At 42.8% G+C, this 27,855-nt stretch overlaps 1 protein-coding gene across 1 annotated transcript in view; it reads right to left on the bottom strand.

Moving 5' to 3' along the window:
- LOC130429788 (uncharacterized) overlaps positions 1-26,415 on the bottom strand; it is a 39,440-nt gene extending 13,025 nt beyond the window's left edge. Inside the window, exons 1-13 of the mRNA XM_056758572.1 lie at positions 26,358-26,415; positions 16,344-16,459; positions 10,992-11,090; positions 9,523-9,639; positions 9,125-9,191; positions 8,854-9,049; positions 6,956-8,756; positions 4,123-4,227; positions 3,159-3,272; positions 2,640-2,756; positions 2,206-2,272; positions 1,929-2,124; positions 31-1,831 (exon numbers count right to left, since the gene is read on the bottom strand). Of these exons, the coding sequence (XP_056614550.1) occupies positions 31-1,831; positions 1,929-2,124; positions 2,206-2,272; positions 2,640-2,756; positions 3,159-3,272; positions 4,123-4,227; positions 6,956-8,756; positions 8,854-9,049; positions 9,125-9,191; positions 9,523-9,639; positions 10,992-11,090; positions 16,344-16,366 (4,703 nt within the window). The 5' untranslated portion in view covers positions 16,367-16,459; positions 26,358-26,415. The remainder of the gene's footprint in view (positions 1-30; positions 1,832-1,928; positions 2,125-2,205; positions 2,273-2,639; positions 2,757-3,158; positions 3,273-4,122; positions 4,228-6,955; positions 8,757-8,853; positions 9,050-9,124; positions 9,192-9,522; positions 9,640-10,991; positions 11,091-16,343; positions 16,460-26,357) is intronic.
- Between the last annotated feature and the right edge of the window lie 1,440 nt (positions 26,416-27,855).

Genomic DNA, 27,855 nt, shown 5'->3' with positions numbered 1-27,855 from the left:
TTTAGAAACTGACTTCCCCACATTACTTACAGAGCTCTTTTGGAGCTTTTGATGACTGGTGATAATCTGTCAAGACATTCATCTGATTTCTTGTATTTCTGAAGCTCAAACTCCTCCAGTTCCTCATCTGATGTCAGCAACACAAAAGCGAGAGCAGACCACTGAGCAGGTGAGAGGTCAGAAGATGACAGACTTCCTTCACTAAGATGCTTCTGAATCTCTTGAACCAGAGTTTGATCATTCAGTTCATTCAGACAGTAAAACAGATTGATGGATCTCTCTGGACATAAACTATCTTCAAATTTCTGCTTGATGTACTCGACTATTTCTGTGTTGTTCTGCTTATTGCTCTCTTCCTGTGACAACAGACCTTGTAGGAGAGGTCGATTGGACTCAAGTGACAGACCGAGGAGGAAGCGAAGGAAAAGATCCAGATGTCCATTGTCACTCTCAAGTGCCTTATCCACTGCAGTCTTCAGTAAACCAGTCAGCGTTTCATACTGGGTTACTGACTCCATGTGTTCTTGAACAAATACATTTTTCTTGTTCTTGTCTAGAAACAGATGTGCATACAGAGCTGCGATAAACTCCTGAATGCTCAAGTGAACAAAGCAGTACACAGTACCAAGAATGATCCCTGTCTCCTGTTTAAAGATCTGAGTGCACATCCCTGAATACACAGAAGCTTTAGAGACGTCAATGCCACAATCCTCCAGATCTGACTCATAGAAGATCAGGTTGTTTTTTTCTAGTTGTTCAAAAGCCAGTTTCCCCAGTGAATAGATTGAGTCCATGTCCCAGGAGATATCTGGCGAGTATTCTCCATCATACTTTCTTCTGCTCTGTTGAATCTGAAAGCGAAAGAAGTGTATGTACATTTGTGTCAGAGTTCTAGGAGTATCATCAGTGTTTGACTCCTGTGTGTCATCAGTCTGATCTTTGCTCTTCTTCTCCAGAATGTTCTGGAGCACAGTGGCTGAAATCCAGCAGAACACTGGGATGTGGCACATCATGAAGAGACTCTTTGATTTTTTAACATGATCAATGATTGTGTCGGCCATATTCTGATCTGTGAATCTTTTTCTGAAGTATTCTTTCTTCTGTTCATCATTGAATCCTCGGACCTCTGTCACTCTGTTGATACACTCAGAAGGAATCTTACCGGCTGCTGCTGGTCTGGTGGTTATCCAGATGTGAGCGTGAGGAAGCAGATTTCCTTTGATGAGGTTTGTCAGGAGAACATCCAGAGGAGCAGGTGATGTGATATCACTCCATATCTCATTACCATCAAACTTCAGAGGAAGACGACATTCATCCAAACCATCAAGGATGAACAGAATCTTTTTGTTTTTTCTGGTAAGGTCCAGTCCTTTAATCTCTGGGAAAAACTCACATAAAAGATCCTTTAAACTTACTTCTGCTTTCTCCTTCAAGTTCATCTCTCGGAATGGAAGAGGAAATATGAAGCTGATATCCTGGTTTTCTTTTCCTTCAGCCCAGTCCAGAACAAACTTTTGCACTGAGACAGATTTTCCAATGTCAGCAACTCCTTTTGTTAGTACAGTTCTGATGATCTGGGTTTGTTCATGTGGTTTAAACAAATCCTTGAAGTTAATCTGTATGTCTGGTGATTCTAGATGTCTGGAAACAACCTCGATCTGTCTTATCTCATGTTCAGTATTGACTTGTTCACCTCCACCCTGAGTGATGAACAGATCCGTGTAGATCTTATTTAGAAGTGTGAAGTCGCCCTGCTTTGCGATTCCTTCAAATACACATTGATACTTCTTCTCCAGGTCTGATTTTAGTTGACATGTGTAGATCAGCTCATCTAAACAAACACAAAACACAGTGTGAATAGATATTAATCCTCATCTCCTGCATTGTGTAAGTGAGAATATTACATAGTGATGTCAAGAACTTCTTACCTTCCAGAGTATCAGCAAGTTCATCTTGTTTCATACTTCTCAGAAAGTGAATTGTGACATCAAGGGCTGTTTCCATGATGTTGTTTTTGTTCTCCTTAAAGTCCTTCACATAGTGTTGTGTGTTTTCATTTTTCAATATTTTCTTAAACCTTTCCAGCTCATTCTTGAAAAATACAGCTATTTTTTTTTCAAGACCCTGAAAGTAAAAGCATGAACATAAAAAGGCGTTCACCCTGTTAAAGACAACTAATAGACTTATAAATAAAAATAATTTTACCTGAAAGATTCGGGAAAAATCATCTTTAAAATGCTGGAGTTCTGCAGTTGATGTCTCAAACTGAATCCTGTTAGCCAACCAAAATAATCAAACATTATTTTACTCTTGAAACCAGTTATTGTTCTTTATAAGCTTCAAAAGTTGACATAAAAGCAAAAAATATTGTCAACTCTTACGACAATCCTCTAATTTGCAAGAGAATGTGGATATAATTATTTTCTGCCAAAAAAAAGTTAATATGCGTGCAGTGTTTCTGGTGATCTGTGGCTGTTGATCATAAAAACATTATTAAATCCCTAATTGTTTCTTTCACTACAAAATAAATAAAAATACTGTACATGAACACAGTGTTTCAAAAAAAATTACATCACATACTAGGGCTGATCTTATTGTCAATTTCCATCTTGATTGTTTTGTCACGTTTGATTTCTCACCTGTCCAGCAGAAAAGTTGTCAGTTCTTCATCACTCTTTATTCCTCTTTGTTCTTTAAGTGTTTTCCATCGAGTGATTTCTGAACCTATATTTATTAAGGTCTCCTGCCATCGTTCACTTAAACATATAAATCACATTAATACTTAAACAGTTAAAGCATTTTACATTTTTCAATCACTTGATCATCAAATGTGCTTCTTGTTTAGAGTCTAACACAACATTCATCACTACAGAAAGAGGAATGATGGGAAATACATTTGTATAATAACCACAGGGTTAATCATAACTCAACATCTTCAGCCCTCGTGAATGTTTCTGTGTCCCTTGCTCTTATTCATTTTGTCTGCCATGATGGTCAGGGAGTTTATGCCCAGAACACAACCATATCATACAATATACATCTTTCATGACAGAGATCCTGACAGAACTATCAGTGCTTTAAACTTTTATTGTGATTTCAAATCCAGTATTCTCTAAAACAGACTAACTGTGTAATTCAATAAGAAACATTTGACATACCTTTTGACATCAGATGTTGTTTTCTCACTGAAGTTTGGTACACCGCATTTTGAATTGTCACTCTTGAGTGACACAGAGCTGAATACAGGTGAAGCTGATCTGTGAGACACAAAACTGATGATATTGAGAACCTGTTTACACTGGTGTGTTTTCATTTTCTCTTAGTTTCTGCCTTTCGTCCACACTGAAATGGCGTTTTCATCAACGATGAATCAACATTGTGATTAATTAACTTTGGATAATAATGTCTGCTAAATGCATATTGTAAATGTCTTAAGGGAAGAAGCTTGCATAGATGCAACGAAAGGAAAAAAGCATGCGCAAAAAACACATGCAAAACATTCATTTATTTGACTGTGTTAGTAAAATTCTAAGAGGCGGTTTCCCAGACAGGAATTAAATTAAGACAGGACTAGGCCTAAATTAAATTAGGGACAGGCAGCAGACAGACAGTTGAAGGGGAGGAGTTAACGGATGCTCCGCCCATACTGTCCATCTGATGTCATATGAGATGGATCAGGCAATACAAAAAAAGTGCATTTAAAGATTTTTACTGAAGATTATGAGGGCACATTTATTTTACAAAGTGAATGTCACATTTGTAAGATATTTGTCACGGTTGTTGTATGTTTTGTTTGTTTTTTCCCTCCCTTGGTTAATTTTATTATTAGTTTATTAGTTTTCACTTGTGTTTCATCATTGTTAATTAGTTCCGCACCTGATTCTGTTTTCCCTGAGTGTCTTCCCTTTGTATTTAAGCCCTGCGTGTTCATTAGTTCTTTGTCCGTATTGTGAATGTTACTTATGTTTAATGTCAATGTGAGTTCTTGTTCCTGGTTTTAATTTGGTTTGTTTAATTAAAAGTATCTTATTTGGAAATCCTTTGTTTGGACACTTTATCCTGCAAGCACTCGTGACAATATTAACAATAAACACTTTTTATTTCACTTGGACTTTAAAATACCTTTCAGTAACTGATGGTGTTTTCTCACTGAAGGTTGGTGGATCATGTTTAGATCGATCACTCTTTAAAGACACAGAAGTCAATCCAGATGAAGCTGATCTTTCACTAACAACACAAATATCAAAGAGGGAAATAATAATTTACTACAGAAAGAACCTTACACACATGAAGAGATTGATTCTTGTGTATTATAATGAGACGGTTTAACAAAAAACGTAACCGTATTATTGTTCCGTTAAACGACTGTGAATGGAGAAATTAGAACAAGTATCTTTCACACCAAAATGCTGTGATGACATATGGGCCTCATTTACTAAGGATCTGTATGCAAATTCATAATTGAAACCTGCATATGAATGTTTTCAAGCACAAATCGTGATTCACAAAAACTTTCAAATCAAAATGTGTTCTTAACACAAGATAAAAGTTAGAAACAGTTGAAAGCGCACATACACAAAAATCTCTGTCTCTCTCTCTCTCTCTCTCTCTCTCTCTCTCAGACAAACTGGTAAATCTTATGTTTCATCATAGGATAATAGTTATACATATGAATTAATTTATGTATTTATTTATTTAAATACTCGTATATTTACTCTCGAATTACTGTTATGCTGATGACACCTAGATCTACATCTCATTTCACCCAGACGATACCACTGTAGCAGCTCGCATTGCAGCTTGCCTCAAGGACATCTCAGCTTGGATGAAAGGGCATCACCTCCAGCTGAACCCTGCCTACACAGAATTACTTGTGTTTCCGGCACACCCTACGGTGCAACACAATCTCAAAATCCATCTTGGCAATATCACAATCACTCCTTCCAAAACAGCCAGGAACGTCGGAGTCATATTTGATGAACAGCTGTCCTTCAATGATCACATTGCTAAGACAACACGGTCATGCAGATATGCCTTATTCAACATTAGAAAGATCAGACCCTATCTCACGGAGCATGCGGCACAACTCCTTGTCCAAGCCCTGGTCATGTCAAGGTTGGACTACTGCAATGCTCTCCTTGCTGGTCTTCCTGCAAATGATATCAAACCACTTCAGCTGGTTCAGAAGGCAGCAGCACGCCTCGTCTTCCAACAGCCCAAAAGGGCTCACGTGACTCCCCTTTTCATCTCTCTTCACTGGCTACCGGTTGAAGCTTGTATCAGACTCAAGTCACTAATGATTGGCTACAGGACCATCACTGGATCTGCACCGGCTTACTTTCACACCCTCCTCCACTCCTACACCCCATCAAGATCCCTGCGTTCAGCAAACCAGCGGCGTCTTGTATTGCCTTCTCAAAAGGACAGTATATTTTTCACAACTTCTTCCTTGTGGAACATTCTTCCTAACTCTGTCCGGTCAACCACATCTCTCACAACATTCAAAAAACTACTTAAAACCCAACTCTGTGAACTCTCTATTCTGTGAATACCTGACAGACAAAAAAAACTAGCCCTTTCTCTCAACAGGCAGTGGTCTAGCTATGGCTCCTGTATGACATATCGCTTGTTGTTCCCTAAATCTTTGTAAGTCGCTTTGGATAAAAGCGTCTGCAAAATGACTAAATGTAAATGTAAATATTTAATAAAACAATGATTTCAGTGAGAGCTACATTACACTATAGCTCAAACTGCAAGGTTTCTCTGAGTAACAGAGCTTTCATGGCTAACGAGAACTCTTCAAACTGCCTGTCTGTATAAAAGGTGTTTTATTGTGTATGAATTGATTTTGAGGACTTTAGACTTGGAATTACTTGTGAGAGCACGTCTGTAGACAGCGACACATGGGGTTGTCTGGAGTATGTTAAAGAGGTCATATGACACGGCTTTAATGAATATTATTGTTTGTTTAGTATCCAATGCAAAGTGCTGTGACGAGTCACCCCTGGCGCAGTCAGTGTCGCCATGGAGATTAAGCGGATCAACGAGGCACACCTGCCGTTCGTTACAAATCAAGGCCAACTCGGCGGCTATAAGAGAGTCTGCCTCAGATCACAAGGTGAGCAAGATCTCCTTTGGACATGCGTCTGGTAAAGGCTGTGCTCTTACCTTTCCCCAGGCTCGGACGAGTAACGACCGGCAGGATCGTGCACCCATACCCCGGAAGCAAGGGAAGCAACAGAGGGTTGCAAGACGGCTATACTCCCTGTAGGAGGAAGACAGGAAGGACAAAACTTCTCCCCCCCGACTGTGGACCACACACACGTGGTGTATTCATTTTTTGGATTACTGCTTAAGTTTGTCATTTGTTGAATTAAAAGAAATCCCTTCGGGGACTTAAAACCTCCATGAGTGCGTGTCGTTGCTTCACCCGTCACAGTGCATACACAATTTAAGTTAAAAAAAAAAAAATCGCTGTATTTTCCACAAACCGTGCATGTTTGTATCTCCTCTTTGATCTCTGAAAAAGTTTTCACAAAGCTAATCGCTCTGAAAGCGAGGTCTGCTATGAGTGGCCAGTATCCCAGTGCCTCGTGATTGGTTGAATCGAGAGACCGACAGAAAGGGAACTATACACCTACCTCAGTTTGCGTAATTTACACTTTGTGTTCTTGAGTCCAGCACAGAGTAGCCTGACCCCTGAATTGTGTAGATTATAATTGCTTATGTTGAGCTCCTCAAGACTGTTATCTGAGCTCAGAACTCTAGCCAGAGCTGAACAACTCTTGTCTGTTAGATTACAATCACTTAGTCTACAAGTCATAAAACACTTTAACAATTAATGTAAACAATGAGACGCATTGCCTCAGAATACAGCTGCCTTTATCTACAGTACAGTATGCGCTATCCATCACCGAATATATTTTTTAGAAACTGACTTCCCCACATTACTTACAGAGCTCTTTTGGAGCTTTTGATGACTGGTGATAATCTGTCAAGACATTCATCTGATTTCTTGTATTTCTGAAGCTCAAACTCCTCCAGTTCCTCATCTGATGTCAGCAACACAAAAGCGAGAGCAGACCACTGAGCAGGTGAGAGGTCAGAAGATGACAGACTTCCTTCACTAAGATGCTTCTGAATCTCTTGAACCAGAGTTTGATCATTCAGTTCATTCAGACAGTAAAACAGATTGATGGATCTCTCTGGACATAAACTATCTTCAAACTTCTGCTTGATGTACTCGACTATTTCTGTGTTGTTCTGCTTATTGCTCTCTTCCTGTGACAACAGACCTCGTAGGAGAGGTCGATTGGACTCAAGTGACAGACCGAGGAGGAAGCGAAGGAAAAGATCCAGATGTCCATTGTCACTCTCAAGTGCCTTATCCACTGCAGTCTTCAGTAAACCAGTCAGTGTTTCATTCTGGGCTTCTGACTCCATGTGTTCTTGAACAAATACATTTTTCTTGTTCTTGTCTAGAAACAGATGTGCATACAGAGCTGCGACAAACTCCTGAATGCTCAAGTGAACAAAGCAGTACACAGTACCATAAATGATCCCTGTCTCCTGTTTAAAGATCTGAGTGCACATCCCTGAATACACAGAAGCTTTAGTGACGTCAATGCCACACTCCTCCAGATCTGACTCATAGAAGATCAGGTTACTTTTTTCTAGTTGTTCAAAAGCCAGTTTCCCCAGAGAATAGATTGAGTCGATGTCCCAGGAGATATCAGGCGAGTATTCTCCATCATACTTTCTTCTGCTCTGTTGAATCTGAAAGCGTAAGAAGTGTATGTACATTTGTGTCAGAGTTCTAGGAGTATCATCAGTGTTTGACTCCTGTGTGTCATCAGTCTGATCTTTGCTCTTCTTCTCCAGAATGTTCTGAAGCACAGTGGCTGAAATCCAGCAGAACACTGGGATGTGGCACATGATGAAGAGACTCTTTGATTTTTTAACGTGATCAATGATTGTGTCGGCCATATTCTGATCTGTGAATCTTTTTCTGAAGTATTCTTTCTTCTGTTCATCATTGAATCCTCGGACCTCTGTCACTCTGTCGATACACTCAGGAGGAATCTTACCGGCTGCTGCTGATCTGGTGGTTATCCAGATGTGAGCGTGAGGAAGCAGATTTCCTTTGATGAGGTTTGTCAGGAGAACATCCAGAGGAGCAGGTGATGTGAAATCACTCCATATCTCATTACCATCAAACTTCAGAGGAAGACGACATTCATCCAAACCATCAAGGATGAACAGAATCTTTTTGTTTTTTCTGGTAAGGTCCAGTCCTTTAATCTCTGGGAAAAACTCACATAAAAGATCCTTTAAACTTACTTCTGATTTCTCCTTCAAGTTCATCTCTCGGAATGGAAGAGGAAATATGAAGCTGATATCCTGGTTTTCTTTTCCTTCAGCCCAGTCCAGAACAAACTTTTGCACTGAGACAGATTTTCCAATGGCAGCAACTCCTTTTGTTATTACAGTTCTGATGGTCTGGGTTTGTTCATGTGGTTTAAACAAATCCTTGAAGTTAATCTCTATGTCTGGTGATTCTAGATGTCTGGAAACAACCTCGATCTGTCTTATCTCATGTTCAGTATTGACTTGTTCACCTCCACCCTGAGTGATGAACAGATCCGTGTAGATCTTATTTAGAAGTGTGGAGTCGCCCTGCTTTGCGATTCCTTCAAATACACATTGATACTTCTTCTCCAGATCTGATTTTAGTTGACATGTGTAGATCAGCTCATCTAAACAAACACAAAACACATTGTGTATAGATATTATTCCTCATCTCCTGCATTGTGTAAGTGAGAATATTACATAGTGATGTTAAGAACTTCTTACCTTCCAGAGTATCAGCAAGTTCATCTTGTTTCATACTTCTCAGAAAGTGAATTGTGACATCAAGGGCTGTTTCTCTGATGTTGTTTTTGTTCTCCTTAAAGTCCTTCACATAGTATTGTGTGTTTTCATTTTTCAATATTTTCTTAAACCTTTCCAGCTCATTCTTAAAAAATACAGCTATTTTGTTATCAAGACCCTGAAAGTAAAGCATGAACATAAAAAAGGCTTTCAGCCTGTGAAATTAATAGACAATAAATAAAAAGATTTTTACCTGAAAGATTCGGGAAATATCATCTTCAGATGTATGGAGGTCTGCATCTGATGTCTCAAACTGAATCCTGTTAGCAAACAAAAATAACCAAACATGAGAGAAATCTCTTGAATACAATTATTGTTCTTCATAAGCTACAAAAGTTGACATGAGAGCAACACATGTTGTCAACTCTTACGACAATGTTCTCATTTGCAAGAGAATGTGGATACAATTATTCTCTGCCAATTTCTGGTGATCTGTGGCTGTTGATCATATTAACATTATTAAAACTCTGATTGTTTTCTGTTACTACAAAATAATAAAAAAGATTACTGTACATGAACACAGTGTACATCATATTTCTGATCTTATTGTCAATTTTCATCTTAATTGATTTGTCATGTTTGATTTCTCACCTTTCCAGCAGAAAAGTTGTCAGTTCTTCATCACTCTTTATTCCTTTTTGTTCTTTTAGTGTTTTCCACCGAGTGATTTCTGAACCTATATTTATTAAGGTCTCCTGCCATCGATGACTAAAACAAACACACATAAATCAGATAGATACTAAAGCAGTCAAAGCATTTTCTATTTTTCCATCACTTTATCATCAAAAGTGCTTTTTATTTACAGTATGAACCAACATTCATCACTACAGAAAGATGAATGATGGGAAATAAATCTGTATAATAACCACAGTGTTAATCATTAATATACACAACATCTTCAGCCCTCGTGAATGTTCTGCATGTAGTTATTTAAACAATCCATTAATAAACACTTTATTTTGATTGAATCAATGAAAAATGATGAATAAAACCCTACACCAAGAAATCAATCATATAGCTTTTTAGGTCACATGATTCAATCTCAGATCAACTGATCCTCTACCTATAGAAATATATGACACTATTACAGCTTCAGTTTAAAATTCATTCAGATATCAGCAGCTTATGATGTCAGGAGCGAACAACCCTCCTCCTTCAACAACTTCACCGCACATCAGGACTCGACTTCTGTTATTCCTTTTCATAAGTCTCAATTACATTACATAATGTTTTACACTTAAACGTCTTTGGGAACTAATGACATCTGTTTTTCTGTTCCGTTTCCCTTGCTCTTATTCATGCTGGCTAATGGATGGTCAGGGAGTTTAGACCCAGAACACAACCATATCATAATATATACATCTTTGACGATAGTGATCCTGACAGATCAAGCAGTGCTTTAAACTTTCATTATAAATACTAATTTCAGTTCTTTCTAACACAGTGTAACTGTCATGATTCCACTATCATGTCATGGTTATTCTTGTCTTGCAGTGGAGTCATGGCATAGTCTTTGGGTTTTGTGTGAGTAGGACATGTCTTTGCTTACATATTGGCTGACATGCGCCTTCTCATGTCTTGTCTGTGTTTCCCTCCATCTCGTTTCCTTGTTAACCTTTCCTAAGTGTTTCATTACCCACACCTGTCCCATGCCAATTATCCTATGTTCGTTTCCCTTTAAAACACCCTCTTGTCTATTGTCTTGTGCTCTCGGATTGTTTGATGTTACGGTACTATATCTCGTTCCCTGTACGCTGTCCTTGTTATCAATTCTGTCGTGTGAGTTACCCCTGTCTTTTGTTCTGTAAAATCTATATCCCTTGTTAATATTACCTCGTGTTGTATTAGTTTAGTTTCATCCTAAGTGTTTGTAGTCTAGTGAGTCCTTCTCTTTGATTTCTGTTAAAGTTATCCTTTCCTGTTTTCCCCTCGTGGTTTTTTGTTTTGCCTTTTTAGTCCTGTTTGTATAAAGTCCCTGTTATCCCCCTAACCTCTGAGTCTGCCTGCACTGTGAAAACCCTGACATGTAACTGTCATTCAATAAGAAACATTTGACATACCTTTTGATATCTGATGGTGTTTTCTCACTGAAGTTTGGTCCATCATTTTTGGAGTTGTCACTCTTGAGTGACACAGAGATTAATAAAGCTGAAGTTGATCTGTGAGACACAAAACAGAGAAGGAAGAACTAAATAAAAATATGATAAGATTGAGACCCTGTCTACACTAGTGCGTTTTCATTCGCTCCGTTTTTGCCTTTCGTCCACACTGAGATGGTGTCTTCATCAACAATGAATCAACATTGTAACTTACTTTTGATTATAATGTCTGCTAAATGCATAAAGTTACATGTCCTAAGAGATTTAAACACTGTCAGTTTAAATCTAGACTAAAGACTCATCTTTTTAATCTTGCATGCACTATACATCCATAATATTAATCCTCAGGGGACTTAGGCTGCATTATTTAGATCAACTGGAACCAGCAACACATCCAACAACACATGATGTACTTGTTGCATCAAAGAGTGCAGAAAAGTACTCTACTCTCAGTCAGTCTTGTCTCTTTGTTCCAAGGTTACCGCAGGATGCAGTTCATGCCCAGACCTGATGGCAGAGCTGAGAATGGGAAGCTGTGACCTGAAAAGAGCTAAGAGGATAGAGCTGGATAAAGGACGCGACAACTTTGTTTTTCCTACAACATTTCAAATGCTATTAGATTGTTAAGGATAATCTTAAATCCTTAATTTTTATATTTTATTAAGCCTTGTTGTGCAAACACTGTTGAGCTTGTGCAGAGGCAGCAGCTTTTGCCAGAGGGGAACTGGAATCCCCTGGTTGGGCCTGGGTTCCCCTGAGGTTTTTTTTCTCGATGAGAGTTTTGGGTTCCTCACCACCGTTTGCTTATTGTTCTGCCTGGCCGGGGGGGCTGCTTTAGAATTCATACTTGTATTCAATGTGTCTCATGTACAGCTGCTTTGTAACAATGAAAATTGTAAAAAGCGCTATATAAATTGAGTTGAGAGTTGAGAAGAAGCTTGCATAGATGCAGGGAACGGAAACAAGCATGCACAAATAAGACATAAGAAACATCCAATAATTTAACTGTGTAAAACACTAAGAGGCGGTTTCTCAGACAGAGATTAGATTAAGACAGGACTAGGCCTCAATTAAATTAGGACAGTTAAGTCGTTTTTACAAGCATGCCTTACAAAACAACATTGTGTGCATTCTGAGACAAAACAATAATACTGAAGTTCTGTATTTTAAGTTAAAGCTGTTGCATCCTGTACAGGACACCGCCCCTATACCTATGTGTGACCAACAAAAGTTTGTGTGAACCGGAAGTTACGATCGTTTTAATTTCCGTATTCTGACACATTTCCAAGTGCAGTGGAATTTCCAATGAGAAATTTAGCAGCCGTGGCTTGTTTTTCACTGTATTAACTTATGTTTGAAGCCTGAAATGTGGCAAAATGTCGCAAAGTTCAAGGGGGCCGAATACTTTCGCAAGGCACTGTAAACAGTAGTACTAACACTGAACTGACTTACTGACATGGGATACAGGAACAAGGAGAGACAAGGTCATAAAACATAGAGCAACTGGACACGAGACTTTCACAATACTATCACAGGAACTGCTACACCTTGCACGATGGGCGCATTGAGAAAGTGGACTTTCTCTGTGTCTAGCACAGCCAACCTTGATAGGCATGTGCTCGTAAACGAGAAATACCGTTTCTTCGTGGACACAGCGAGGCAAGTAGAACCGGTGAAATTGGTGCTGTGACCCGGATAGGAGTGATGTTTAGGGGGGTGAATGTAACAGAGACCAGCGACAGAGAGCTGTGCGAGTAAAGCCTATCTCCAATCCGGAAGGCACGCAGAGCGGGGTGAATAGGACCATTAACATTTATACCCGTGTGTTCCAATTGTCTTTTGTTGGTCATTGTCTTTTGTTAGCCTCTGTTTTCATGGTTCTGGTCCAGATCAAGTTCAGTTATCTTTGTTTTGTTTTACCAGTAAACCGTATTGCTGCATTTGGATCCTCTTCTCCTCATCCCTGCCCTCTTTGTTACACTTGTTACTGCTCTAGTCTTCTGACAGTAAACCATGAAACCTTTCCTACCTTTCTCTACTGGACCCTGGAACCAAACAACCTTTTAAATACTAAGCTTAGACGGATTCCGTGGATTTGAAATCTGTTTGAATTGTGTCACTTTTTTCCTCTTTCTCATCCAGATTAACTTCACATCAACATAGTTTTGTACGATCAAAGTTAACTCTCCTCATAATAAGTCACAAGTTCTGAAACCACATTTATCATTATCAAAAGAAAGGTTAAGATATCAAACATATTTTGTAAATCTTTAGCATAAAGAAGACTATTGCAGAAACAACGCCCTTTAGGTGACATGTATTTGGAAATATCAGAGAACAGGCTGTTGTGATGTTACATTACTGTCTATTGTGGGATAAAAAGCCCTCAGACCTCATTAAAAAGAAACCTTCACATATCTGTCATGGTTTCACCTCTCCCTGTCTGGTATTTCTTGGATTAGAGGTGGAATCATACAGAATCCTCTGTTTCTTGTGGGGAGAGATGGTTTTGACACTTCTGGCTTTCCATAATGGTTTTGACACTCATGGCCTTCCATACTCTCCCCGAGTCACGTCATTGTTTCCCTACCCTCCTGTTTCCTAGTTTGTGTCAATTACCTTGCCTATAAAGAGTCCTCATGTTTCTTTGTCTAATGCGCGTTCATTGTAGGTGATACCTGGTCCTTGTTTGCTGTACGTTACGCTGTGGATGTTCTTGTACTCGTTCCTGTTAATGCTATGCCAAGTTATTGTTCCTTGTTCCTGTTTCCTGTATTCCCTTGTCAAAAGTAAGAGTTAGTTTAGTGTCTGTATTTCCAGTGTTTGTTTTGTAGTCTTAGTTAGTCGGTGTTTCCTGTTAAAGTTATATATTCCTGTCCTGTTTTCCCCCGCGTGGGTTTTGTTTCGTGTTTTATAGTCCTGTTATTATTTAATAAATCTGTTAACCCCTTCATCTGCCTTGTCCTATCTGCCTGCAATTGAGTTCAACCTTGTCGATCCGTGACATAATGAACGCGCCAGACAGAACCCAGCCGGCAGAGAGTTCCACCTCCTTGGCGGCTCTACGTTGCCGCCAAGCGCACGTACTATACGGCCTCCGGCAGAAGGGGTCCGACATAAGGGACTTTGCCTGGGAGTTCCTAGCCTCTGCGGGCAATTTAGGGTTCACCGAGGCGGAACTCAAAGTCTTTTTCAACAGCTGCCTCGATGAACCCCTCAAGCCCTCAGAGGTAAGGATGCTGCGGCCCTTGGGGTTCACCGACCTTCTCCGGTACGCAATGCACCGTGAGGAGAGCCGGTACCCTATCTCGCCGAGCACTTCACCACCCCTGGATTCCACCCCAGAGGACCTGGTCCTGCGGATGGGGTTCGTGGGTCTCTCCTCGCCTCCGGTAGCCACTCCACTGCCCAACAGCTCTGTTGGCAAGCGGGGGAGAAAGAAGAGGCAACGGAGGACAGTCCCGAGTCCTGTGGTCCCAAGTCCTGTGGTCCCGAGTCCTGTGTTCCCGAGTCCTGTGGTCCCGAGTCCTGTGGTCCCGAGTCCTGAGCTACCCAGTCCTGAGCTACCCAGTCCGGAGCTATCCAGTCCTGAGCTACCCAGTCCGGTGCTACCCAGTCCGGTGCTACCCAGTCCGGTGATACCCAGTCCGGTGCTACCCAGTCCGGTGCTACCCAGTCCGGTGCTACCTAGTCCGGTGCTACCGAGTCCGGTGCTACCCAGTCCGGTGATACCCAGTCCGGTGATACCCAGTCCGGTGATACCCAGTCCGGTGCTACCCAGTCCGGTGCTATCCAGTCCCAAATATTTTTTGGGGGGGCGCCGTGGGGAGGTGACTGTCCGAGCGGCCGTTCCGGCCGCGGATTCCTTCCAGGAGCCGGAACCAAGCCCGTCCCAGGAGCCGGAACCAAGCCCGGCTGCCCAGCCGGCGTCAGAGAGCGCTGCCCAGCCGGCGTCAGAGAGCGCTGCCCAGCCGCCGTCAGAGAGCGCTGCCCAGCCGGCGTCAGAGAGCGCTGCCCAGCCGGCGTCATAGAGCGCTGCCCAGCCGGCGTCAGAGAGCGCTGCCCAGCCGGCGTCAGAGAGCGCTGCCCAGCCGCCGTCAGAGAACACTGCCCAGCCGCCGTCAGAGAGCGCTGCCCAGCCGCCGTCAGAGAGCGCTGCCCAGCCGCCGTCAGAGAGCGCTGCCCAGCCGCCGTCAGGTCCGGCATTCCAGCCGGCCGTCCAGCCTTCGTCCGATCCGGCATTCCAGCCGGCCGTCCAGCCTTCGTCCGGTCCTGCATCCCAGCCGGGGTCCAGACCAACAGTCCTGCAGGGGACTAGGACAGTTCCCCCCAGGACTACCCCTGTCAATCCCCCTGGGGCTCCGCGCCCTGGCGCGGCCCCAAGGGCTAGGACTACCCCTCCCAGCCCTACCCCTTCTGGACAGTCCCCTGTGTTTTCTTGTTTGCCCCCACCCCCCCTCCCTTGTTTGTTATTTTTATTGAGTCACCCTAATCCCCTGATTGTTCTTGCCTGTCTGCCCCTAGTCTTGTTCTCCATGTTTTGTTTGGTCTTGTCTTTGTCCCAGTCTGCCTTGTCTTGTTCGTGCCTTTGAGGAGCATCAGGGTGCTGCTCCTTAAGGCGGGGGTTCTGTCATGGTTTCACCTCTCCCTGTCTGGTATTTCTTGGATTAGAGGTGGAATCATACAGAATCCTCTGTTTCTTGTGGGGAGAGATGGTTTTGACACTTATGGCTTTCCATAATGGTTTTGACACTCATGGCCTTCCATACTCTCCCCGAGTCATGTCATTGTTTCCCTACCCTCCTGTTTCCTAGTTTGTGTCAATTACCTTGCCTATAAAGAGTCCTCATGTTTCTTTGTCTAGTGCGCTTTCATTGTATGTGATACCTGGTCCTTGTTTGCTGTACGTTACGCTGTGGATGTTCTTGTACTCGTTCCTGTTAATGCTATGCCAAGTTATTGTTCCTTGTTCCTGTTTCCTGTATTCCCTTGTCAAAAGTAAGAGTTAGTTTAGTGTTTGTATTTCCAGTGTTTGTTTTGTAGTCTTAGTTAGTCGGTGTTTCCTGTTAAAGTTATATATTCCTGTCCTGTTTTCCCCCGCGTGGGTTTTGTTTTGTGTTTTATAGTCTTTTTTATATATTATTTAATAAATCTATTAACCCCTTTATCTGCCTTGTCCTATCTGCCTGCAATTGAGTTCAACCTTGTCGATCCGTGACAATATCATTTGTGTTCTCCCCTTGTGTGCGTGTAATTCATGACAGATTTTCATTATTTGTCAGAGATTTCTTTTAAGTGATGACACAGTCTTACCTCTGTTTATCTGGAAGAGTCATCTCAGAGGTAAAGTTCAGCCCTAGATCTTCTGATTATATTCACAGAACTGCTTAAGCACTGATGTAGTTGTGTGAAAGACACAAAGTCATTACCTGAAGATCACAATATAAGTGTTAAATACAAAGACTGTTCATGGTAAGAAAATGAGAAATAAAGGGTGAAGCATAAGACAGTGAAAAATAAAAATGAATAAATTACAAATATAATAACTATACAAGGTTTTGATCACAAAAATCAGAAACTAGGCCTTTGGTTAAACCAACTGTTTGCAGATTCTTACAGACATTGGTACTATTTTTTAACAGCACTGTAATTCCAACTTAAATTAAACAGCTGATTCTAAACACAGACATGATGTATGGAAAACCATAAATACAAAAACTGTGGTACGTTATTATTAAAGTCCTCTTGAGCCAGAAGTTGCGATCGTTTTTACTTATTACATAACATACTTATTACATTAACGGATGTTCCGCCCAATAACTTTTACATGAAGATGATCCACATTGATAAGCAATTTACTATAAACGCTGCAATTTTAAATGAAAATTAGGCCATCAGATGTCTCGTGTAACTGAAATGACACGAGCTGGACGGCTCCTAATGGACGCTGTGCGCCGACGCCCCCAAATTTTTCCCAGGTCGCACGGCTGTCCCGAAATGAAGGGAAAGTACACATCCCACTTGAGCCTAAACGTATCGGAGGCCTGCCCGACGCCCCGGACGCCGAACGGCGCCCCAGAGAACCCTACGCGGGGAACACGTGGACGGCCACCACTCCCTCTCCGTATAGGTGCCGACTGGCCAGATTCGAGCCGAGAGGCCCCGAGTTGCATTGTGACACACGCCAAACACACTAGAGCCCTTCGTTTCGAATTTTGAGTCATAAAAGCGAAATATGTATCCAAACCTAGTTATCTCACAACTGCGATTTCCTCGAAGCAGCCCCTATTGGTAGACAGGGCGAGATCCCTTTCAGTGGTCTCGTTTACTTCAGCAATGTGTTACACAGCCTAAACCAACTGCAGAGTGCCTAAGAGACACGGTCCTTCATGATGTTGTACTTTGAAGCTCATCTTTGTGCTCTAGAAGCAAAAAAACGTGTGTACATATCTGATAGGGCCCTTATAGGTAAATAACGGAAAGAGCCTGCTAAGGGTCATTATTACAACCTTGTCAATGGGTTATGCAGCTGCAACCAACCATGGAGTGAAGAGGAGACACAATACTTCACACTGACGTGCATTCAAGCTCCCAGATGTGATCCAGAAGGTTAAAAATGGCGTGTATATTAGCTACCTACTTGAAGCCATCAAATAGATTACGACTGGGACTTGGCCTTTTTCTGGTTTACATTCATAGCTTATCTGATGGGCCCTCATAGGTTATTAAAGGACAATGCATGTGTTACTTGCTTAGTAATTACCTGCTTATTACAGCTTTGTAACCTGTTTATTAAGCTCAAAAACAGTGTGTACATTCTCAACTTATCTAATCGGGCCAAGAGACACTGGCCTTCGTGATAACGTGCTTTACAGCTCACAGTTGTGCCCCATAAGCCTAGACAAGGTGTCTACATTTGATACCTACGGGTTATGTGTCAAAAGTGTTATGAGTGGGATGCATTTTACTTATTTGGCCATTACCTGTTGATTACAGCATGGTAACGTGTTTAAAAAGCTTAGGAATAGTGTTTCCATCATTTACCTTTGGTAGCCATGCCAAAAGTGTTATGAGTGGGATGTAAATCATCTACCTATGGAAGCCCTGTCAAACAAGTTATGTGTGGCATGTACATTCGTAACATATTTGATGGGACCCTCATAGGTAAATAATGGACATTGCTTATTAAGAGTCATTAATTAATGTTGGTAATGAGCTGTTCAGTTAAAATCAATAATAATATAGTGCATATGAGACGTAACACTTCACACTGATATGGAATAAAGCATTATTTCACTTGCTCTGTGACACTATTAAGAGGGATGCACTTTTGTGAATTGTTATTTCCTCCTACATGTTGGGAATCCATAGGACTTTGTAACACATGGCTATTTCTAACATCTCGAACTTATTTGAAGGAGCCCTCATAGGTAAATAATGGACAAAAGCCTATTAAGGGTCATTATAAGCCTTAAAAAGGAGTTGTATCACTTCAACAAACAGTAGAGTGTATGAGATGGATAGCCCTTTAAAATGAGGTGCATTAAGGCTCACAGATGTGCTACCGAATTTTGAATATGGTGTGTCCATCATTTACTTAAGGAGCCATGCCAAAAGTGTTATGAGTGGGAGTTCCTGTGGTCAAAGGAAGGCCCAATCGTAACTTATCCAATGGGGCCCTAATAGGTAAATAATGGACAAAGTGCACATTCATAACTTATATGACGGTTCCTCATAGGTAGATAACAGACAGTACATGTGTAACCTATTTGACGCGGCTGACATAGGTAGATAATGGACACAGCCTATTAAGGGTAATTATTTAACCTCGTCTTTTTCACCTTAAACCAACAGTGTAAACAGTGTTAAATATGAACAATCCTTCAAAATGATGTGCATTAAAGCTCACAGATGTGCTACATAAGCCTAAGAAGTGTGTGTCCATTAGACACCTACAGGTGCCGTGTCAAAAGTGTTATGAGTGGGACTCATTTTTTGGGTGTACATTTGTAACTTATGTGACGGTGCCCCCGTAGTTGGCCGATGTAGAAAGGCTCTAAATGGCCATTGTTTGTGTTTGTAATGAGGTTAACATGTTCACCCCACAGTATAGTGTAAGAGATAAACAGTACTTCAAATGGATGTAAATTAAAGTTCACATTTGTGATCCAATAGCCGACCCCATACTCTAGGAAATGAATAAGGGGGCCACCATGAGATATAGAATTTGAATTGGGGTCATTCGAAGCTCACTTGGGTCATTCGGGGGTCATCGTACGATAGCCACCTATGATAATAATGGGATAGGTTGCAGCTGTCAGAGGCTCCCGTACAGCCCACGCAGGCCCCAGGAGCCCAACACTTAGCAGAAAGTTGCGTCTCGTGGCCCTCGACGACACTAAAGGGCTAGTTGGTGACGTGATATTAAATATTTTTTCTTATTTTTCGTACATCTCACTTCCTCCCATTCTTCTCAATGGATAAGGGGTTAGGCTTAGGGATACCCAGTTGCTTCATGGAAGAAATGGGTCTCGAGAAGTGTCTAGAGACAAGGAACTCGAGATCCCGATAAGGGAGCCCTTGGCCGTCAAACTTTTCGCATATCGAGGCCCTGTGTCCTTTTGACCCCTGTATTCTAGAGCGTACATTAGGCAAGGCAAGGCAAGTTTTTTTATATAGCACATTTCATACACTAATGCAATTCAAAGTGCTTTACATAAAATGATTGACAGAAAGAAATAAGTCTTATCTTTAAAATGCAAATGATTTAAGATCACAAAAACTTTCGATTTTAAGAAACAATAAAACAGCAATAAAATTGATAAAAAATGTGACTGTGTATATAAAAAGAATAAGGGCAAATAAAAATAAATTAGAAATAGAAGTGCAGTTGATGTAAAGCAGCACAGTGCTCAGGTTGTGAATGCACAGCTAAACAAGTGTGTTTTTAATCTGGATTTAAAAGTAGCTACTGTTGGTGAATGTCTGAAATCTTCTGGAAGCAGATTCCAGCTACGGGTGGCGTAATGACTAAACGCTGACTCGCCCAGTTTTGAGTGAACCCTTGTTATCTCTAACTGACTTGATCCTGATCAATAGTAAACCATTGGTAGGCTGTCTGTGTCTTTTTGGCCAAACCGAGTCGTCGAACAGGTCGGAGGGACGCGGAACTCCAAGACCCGACCCGGGGGCCCCTGACGGTCCACACACATGGAATTCGGGCGAATCAGACCTTTCTGCGGCAGTGTCCATCATGAGCCTATGAAAATGAATGGGATAGGTTTTGAGTGTCAGCGGCCACCACAGAGACCATGGGCCTAAATTTATAATCTGGTAGTCTGTAGGCCCCTGTTTCACAATGAACTGCCAAATCACTGAACAGGTCAATGAACTGCTAGATCAGGCTCCTGCCAAATTTGCATATCCAAACCCAACAAATGCAGCGGGCTGCGCTGAAATAGGGCATACACCACAACAGTAAGAGCCAGCACGGATTCCCGGGCGGATATAACAGAGATCATAAAAGTACACCAAGCACAGCGTAAACAGCAACGAGGCAACAACTGTGTAACATAAGCGATTATAAGGTAGAAGATAAAGAGTGATCAGCACTCACCGAGAGGACTTGAGACGACAAAGAGGACACGTCCAATCTGTAGAACCTGGCGAAAGTGTTCTGCGAAGACCAGCCAGCCGCACAGCATATGTCCTGAATAGATGTGCCCTTAGACCAGGCCCACGAAGAGGCGATAGCCCTAGTCAAATGAGCTCTGATACCGAAGGGGCAGTTCTGTCCCTGACTCTCATACGCTAAGGTAATAGCGTCCATCACCCAGTGAGAGAGCCTCTGCTTTGATACAGCCCGACCTTTAGTTCCCCCACCAAAACAGACGAAGAGCTGTTCAGACTGACGAAAGCCGGCTGTGCAATCGATGTAAGCCCGTAAAACCCTTACTGGGCAGACCGCTCTCTGAGCGTTAGCATGCTGCGAGTCTGGCGAGTCGGAAAACAAAGCGGGCAAAGAAATGACCTGTGCTCTAAATGGGGTAGACATAGACTTTGACACATAACCCGATTTCGGCCGGAGAGTGACGTTGCAGTCGCCGGTTCCAAAACGAAGGAAATCATCAACGACTGAGTAGATTCTTGTAGATTCCCTATGCGCTTAGCCGAAGCAAGGGTAAGAAGGAGAACAGTTTTTAGAGTGAGCTCTCTAATGGAAGCCGCGTCCAAAGGCTCGAATGGGGGAGAAGAGAGAGCCTTCAACACCAGCGCTAAGTCCCAAGGCGGCACCGAAGGGGATCACGTGGGAAAAAGTCTCCTCGCTCCTCTGAGGAATCTGACCAACAGCATGTGCCTTCCAATCGATTCCCCATCAACCGGGGAACGAAACGAGGCGATAGCAGCCAGGTTAACCTTCAGTGTTGACGGGAGTCCGCCGTTGTCCAGCCTGTGCTGCAGGAAGCATAAAATATCCGACACGGGGCAGGACATCGGGTCGATATTGTTACTACTGCACCATTTAACAAACACCCTCAATTTGAGAGCGTTTAAACGCCTGGTGGAAGGCGCACGACACTCCGAAATAGTGTCACGTACACGCTGAGGAAGTGCATTTAAAACCATCGAAGAGGCCAGGCATGAAGGCTTCACAGCTGCGGGCTGGGGTGAAATATCGTGCCGTTCGCTTGGGACAACAGGTCTCTCCTGAGGGGAATCCGCCACGGCGGTGCCATTAACAATTCGCTCAGGTCCGGAAACCACAGTTGATTCTACCAAAATGGAGCGACGAGGATCACCGTCGCCGTCTCCTCTCTGATTTTGCACAGCACCAGGGGCAAGATCTTCACCGGAGGAAACGCGTAAAGCCGAACTTCCGGTCAACGCACCGTCAGAGCGTCGCTCCCCATGGGGGAGTGGGTCAGAGAGAAATACTGCGGGCAGTGCGCGTTCTCGCTCGTCGCGAATAGATCCACTTCCGCCTTCCCAAAGCGACCACACTGAGTCGGGATGAAGCCTCCATTCCCCGTGCGGAAGACCTTCCCTCGAAAGCATGTCCGCTCCGCAGTTCAGACGACCGGGGATATGCGCTGCCCTGACAGAGAGTAGATGCCGATCTGCCCACAGTAGGAGACTCGTAGCCTGTTTGAAAAGAGTTCCTGAGTGGACTCCTCCCTGGCGATTTATGTACGAAACCACGGACATGTTTTCGTTGCGAATCAGGACATGTTTCTTCTCCAGCCTCGACTGGAAAGTATGGAGAGCTAGAGACACCGCCTTCAGCTCCAAACGATTTATATGCCATTTTCTCAGTGACTGTGTCCAAAGGCCGGATGCCGGCATGCCCTCGCACACCGCGCCCCATCCGGAGGACGACGCATCTGTCGTAACGACTATGTGTCTCGTAACCAGCCCCAGGGGAACTCCCCGACTGAACATGCTCGGGTCGAGCCACGGGCTCAGGCCACTGAGGCAACTGAGTGTAACCGGGACTCGCACTCGACCCGAGGACCATGCTTTCCATGGAACCCGAGCCTTCAGCCAAAACTGTAGCGGTCGCATGTGCAGAAGACCCAGGTGGCAGACCGCCGATGCTGGCGCCATGAGACCCAAAAGCCTCTGAAACTCTCTCAAGGGAACAGACCGACCCGGCCTGAGCAAATGTAGAGCTGAAGAGATGGACTCTGTTCGCTCTAGAGAGAGGTGAGCGCGCAACTCCACTGAGTCGAAACATACCCCCAGATACGTCATAGACTGACTCGGAGTGAGCTTGCTCTTCTGCATGTTCACGCGCAGCCCCAGGGATGTCAAGTGACGAAGCAGCATCTGCGTATGACCAGATAGCGCCTCCCATGAATGGGCTAAAATCAACGTATTCCGCTCGCTCTGAGAGGGGAAAGCGCCGCGTCCACGCACTTCGAGAATGTGCGCGGAGCTAATGCCAGTCCGAACGGGAGTACAGCAAATTGGTATGCTGAACCCTAGAAAGCGAATCGCAGGAACTTTCGGTGAGGCTTGGCCATCTGAACATGAAAATACGCATCCTTTAGATCCACGGATGCAAACTAATCCCCGGGACGCACTTGCGCCAGGATCTGTTTAGAGTTGTCATTCTGAACGCTCGCTTGTGAAGGGCTTGGTTGACGGGTCTCAACCCCAGAATTGGACACAGACCACCATCTCTCTTGGGCACTACAAAATACTGGCAGTTAAACCCGCTTTCTCGCTCGTTCGGAGGGACGAGCTCTATCGCTCCTTTTGAGAGCAGGCTGCAAATTTCCTGTCTCAACACAGGCGCATTTTGCGATGACGTAAGCGACGGAACCACACCGCTGAAGCGGGGAGGTCTGCGTCTGAACTGCAGGGTGTACCCGTGTTCTATTTAGTAGCCAATGAGAAATGCCCGGAATGGCTTTCCACGCGTCCAGAAACAGACATAATGGCTGAATCTCTTCGGCCGTTACCCTCAGCGGACCGTTTAGGGAACCACGCTGGTGTTGCGAGGCCAATAGCACTGGCGGGGAAATGGCTCGTGCGTGAGACTCCAGCCGTATCTCGCCCACGGGAAAGACCGTGGACGAGGGAAGGCTGGTTATAGCCGGGATTAACTGCGGCTTCGCGCTGCACCGTGGCAGGGCAAGGAACGCAGTATTGGCTGGGTGAGGGGGAAAGAGCTCCTTTTGTGTCCTTTTTGCATTTACACAAACATTTACAACATTGCAATGTTCTCCCGCAACCGCGGGGGAAAACTGATGCAAACAGCGGCGTTTGGGGGCCACCGGGAACGCTCACGAACTCTCTGGACGACGGCTTGGCAGACGATGACACTCCGCCGTCGTGGCACGGCGGTCCTCTCTTCGATCCGTACCTCTTCTTAGGTGGGCCCGACCATTGTTTAGGCCGAGCATCCAGCTCACGACCTCGAGAAGCCGGAGCAGACGCAGCGTGCTGTTTGGCCGGTCTCTGCGTGGTGTGCGGCACGGATGAAGAACGGGCTCTCGGAGACGGTTGATAAAAGCGTCGCGGGAGCACGTGACTCATGGCCTTGGCGCGCTTTTGCGCCTCCCCAAAGCGCTCTACCACCGACTCCACGACGTCACCAAAGAGGCCGGAGGGAGTGATCGGGGCGTTGAGAAGAGACTTACGATCAGCGTCTTTTAGGTCCGCCAACGTAAGCCACAGATGACGGTGGAGGACGACCATAAATCCCATGGATCGGCCGATAGCTTGTGCGGTCCGCTTCGTAGCCATCAGAGCGAAGTCGGTCGCTGCCCTCAGATCCCTCGTGGCGTCCGCCTCCAGGCTGCCGCTATCCAGCGACTGAAGGATCTTAGCCTGGAACACCTGCAGCACCGCCATTGCGTGCAAGGCGGAAGCGGCTTCCCCGGCGGATGCGTAAGCCAAACCTGCACGGCTTAGACGGCAGGCCTGGGTCCGAGCCCAACGAGGTGCTTGAAGGGCACAAATGAGCGGTGAGGGTCTCCTCGACGGGTGGTATGCGCACATAACCGTGGGCCTCCGCTCCGAGAACATGCGCGAACATGGACTGTGAAGCAGCGTGAACGCACGCCGACTGAGGAACAGACCACGATTTCACCACGTGCTCGTGGACATCTGGGAAAAATGGCGCACTCCTCTTTGATGTGGCCTGACGGCGGCCCGCCTGAAGGTACCACGAGTCGAGCTTACTTTTTACTGGCTCCTCAGGTGAACTCCAGGTGATGTCGAGCTCGCTGACGGCCTTCTTGAGGACCCTTATGAACTCCTCGTGGAGGTCCGGGGTGCTTGTGCGTATCCTGCGGGTCAATGGGACCCGCGCAGAGACAACAGAAGGAAGCCATCGGATGCGGTGAAGAAGTATCCAGTTGCGTCTTCAACGATGGCAGCTTGAAAAAGAAGATTCTGAGGATTGTCGTCACATGCACTGTATTTATAATGTCTGGATTCGTCAGTATTTGCATACTGTTGCATTCTTGCGACAATTGGCCAGTTTTTTTTACTGGCGTTATCCAATAAGACTTCAGGAGAAGTGAAAAAAGTTGAGAAGTTTCATATGCGGTTCTCCGCAATGTCGAAGTGACCGCTCTCGAAAGGGAACTGTTCCTAAACTGCGATAAGGGAAAAAAATTGACTCGTCATTAGAAAGCGCACGAAGTGGGAGTCCAATTGAAGCATACGATCCCTTCGCACCCCTAGACGTCCAATGGCAATCGATATGAATGGGTTTTTGTCCACCGTTTACCTAAATTCCCTTACATTTTTTATTTCAATGGGAGTTTAATCAGGAGACACTGTTTCTTATAAAGCTGTTAAAACGTTTCTGTAATTAGAAATATGCGGTAGTTATGGCTGTAGGCTCATGCATTCCACTCTTAAAAAGGACTCACATTTTCTGATAATATTTAATTACGGGTAATCTTCACTTTTCAATAAATCATTAAGAGCTGACCGAGAAGATCGTCTTCTTTTTTCAAACATCTCCGCACATAACGAACAATACCCGCTCTTATACGTATTCTCATACCGAGATCAAATGATTGTGGTTTATACATGTCATTTGTGCAGAGGTGCATTTCTCAGTAAAGCAACGGAAAGCAAGAAGGTATTTTTTTCTGTTATGTTTGAATGAAGCGCTGACTGAAAGTGATACAACAAGAGCAGAAAACTAGTTTTTCTCATGAATGTTTTATATCTTCTTATTCGTTTTTATACCTAGTTTCTGTTGCTACTTAAGTTCATTAGTTATAAAATATGCCATAATAGTCAATTAAAAACATTTATAAACCCAAATATTTTATGCAAACATTCATAGTTTTCCCAAAACTGACAGAGAAGGACTTATGTTGTTTCGAAACTTGCCAGCTCATAACACACTATATGATCACTCATAAATGTTTTTCTCATACACAGATCATATTAAAGTGGTGAAGACATCTGCTTCAATTTGTGATGGAAAACTTAATTTAAACTTTTCAAGTTTGTGTGATTTTTCAACAGTTTTAAGCTCGGATACTTGAAATAAGTATAATGCAAATATATCATAAATGTATATTTAAGATGAATATAATGTCGCTGATGCTAATATAAAAGCACCTAACAAATGCCTAAATGTAGCCTATATGTATTATTATTATATAAACATATTTATATCACCCATATAATATTTTTATTTTTTACATTTTTTTAAGCATTTTTACCAGCACTCATTGTTTGCCTTCATTGATTTAAAAAACAAATTATGTTGTGGGTTCACTTAACCTGTATACACAGAAACCATACAACGGTTAAAATCACTATAACATGTAGAATATAATCCATTAAACTTACTTTACTGTTGTAGCTCTTGGCAAATCTTTCCCGCTAAGAAGAAACATGCTGCTTTCGATTTCTTGAACCACTTAAGCGTGTGAGGAAATGTGCAGAACACAGAACACGGAAATCAGTCTACGTCACTCCCTTTAAATGTTATTGAGATTGAAATAATACTTATAATTAATGAATGAGCCCATAGTGAAACACTTAGAAATATTTACACGTGATTTGATTTCTTATTGTAATTAATATAAGAAATCTAATAGATGTGCATTATAGTTGACATTCAACATGAATTTTGTGACCGGATGTTATTCTTTATAAATATCTATTGAAGTTACGTATTAAAATATAACCGTGCTCACTATATTTATGATTATTGATCGTCCAACGTCAAGGGCTTTTGTAAAGTTTATAAAAGTTTGTGTTTGGACTTAATCTTTGATATTTCATTTATTCTAACAGTGAGGAATATGGTTGAAGACTCAATGTTGCATTGAGTAGGGTAATGTTTCCTGTAGCTCAGTGGTAAGTGCATAGCTTTAAAAGCGCAAGGTTATCGGTTCGAGTCCACGAAATTGCAATATGCATGCAATGTGAGTAGCTTTGTTCAAAGCATCTGCCAAATGCATAAATGTAAATGTAATGTTTAAAATCTTTGCATTAGCGACATCTTGTGGCTCTTTTTGTTGATCTTTTGGCACTTATTGTTTGATTTATTTAAGAATTACGCATTTCTCATGTGCTGCCATACAAAGAATATTTTGTATTATTATTAGTAGTATTTAATAATTTGTGGATAATTAATAATGTTTATAATAAGGTGTGCGTGTTCGCGTGCGTGCGTGTGTGTAGGTGTGTGTGTGTGCGTGTGTGTGTGTAGGTGTGTGTATGTGTTTGAATATCAGATCAATAGGTGCCGCTAAAAGTCTATCTAAAATATTGCGCATTTCCATATTTTTCTCTCTGCAAAACACTCAAAAAAGAATTGCTGTTTTAACAGTATTAAAATATTACTAAACACTATCGTAGTAAATGTAATCGTGTTTAAGAGTGTATGGTTTTAAACATGTTTTGTGTTTTTATCTCAGGGGGATGATGTGGGTTTTGGGTGCTGCTCAGGTTCATCAAACACACGTTTTATCCTCTAACATCACTTCATCAATTCAGTCAGATATTTAAGTCTATAGCAATATAATCAAATGTATATCAATCACATTTATTTTTACTCTTACACAATGAGTGACAGGTTTGTAAATTGCACATTCAATACTTTCAGTTTCATTCTCCACATTTACAATAAAACACTTGTGGTTCCTGAATCTCTTGAAAGGCTGAGATTTTTATCTGCACTCAACCTTAAACCCTCCCATTATTTATAAAAGTAAAATATGACCTTAAACCTTAAAGCATCTCAATCAGACTTTGGTTGTAAAACCATATTATCCCTTACAATTTAATACTATATTCTCTCAGTCTTTTACACAACTAGAAAAAATACTAGTATTGCTTT

This window comes from Triplophysa dalaica, chromosome 10 (assembly GCF_015846415.1).
Source record: "Triplophysa dalaica isolate WHDGS20190420 chromosome 10, ASM1584641v1, whole genome shotgun sequence".
Classification (NCBI taxonomy): Eukaryota; Metazoa; Chordata; class Actinopteri; order Cypriniformes; family Nemacheilidae; genus Triplophysa; species Triplophysa dalaica.
Note: the sequence above shows the minus strand (reverse complement) of the source record. Positions and strands in the feature narration are given on the sequence as shown.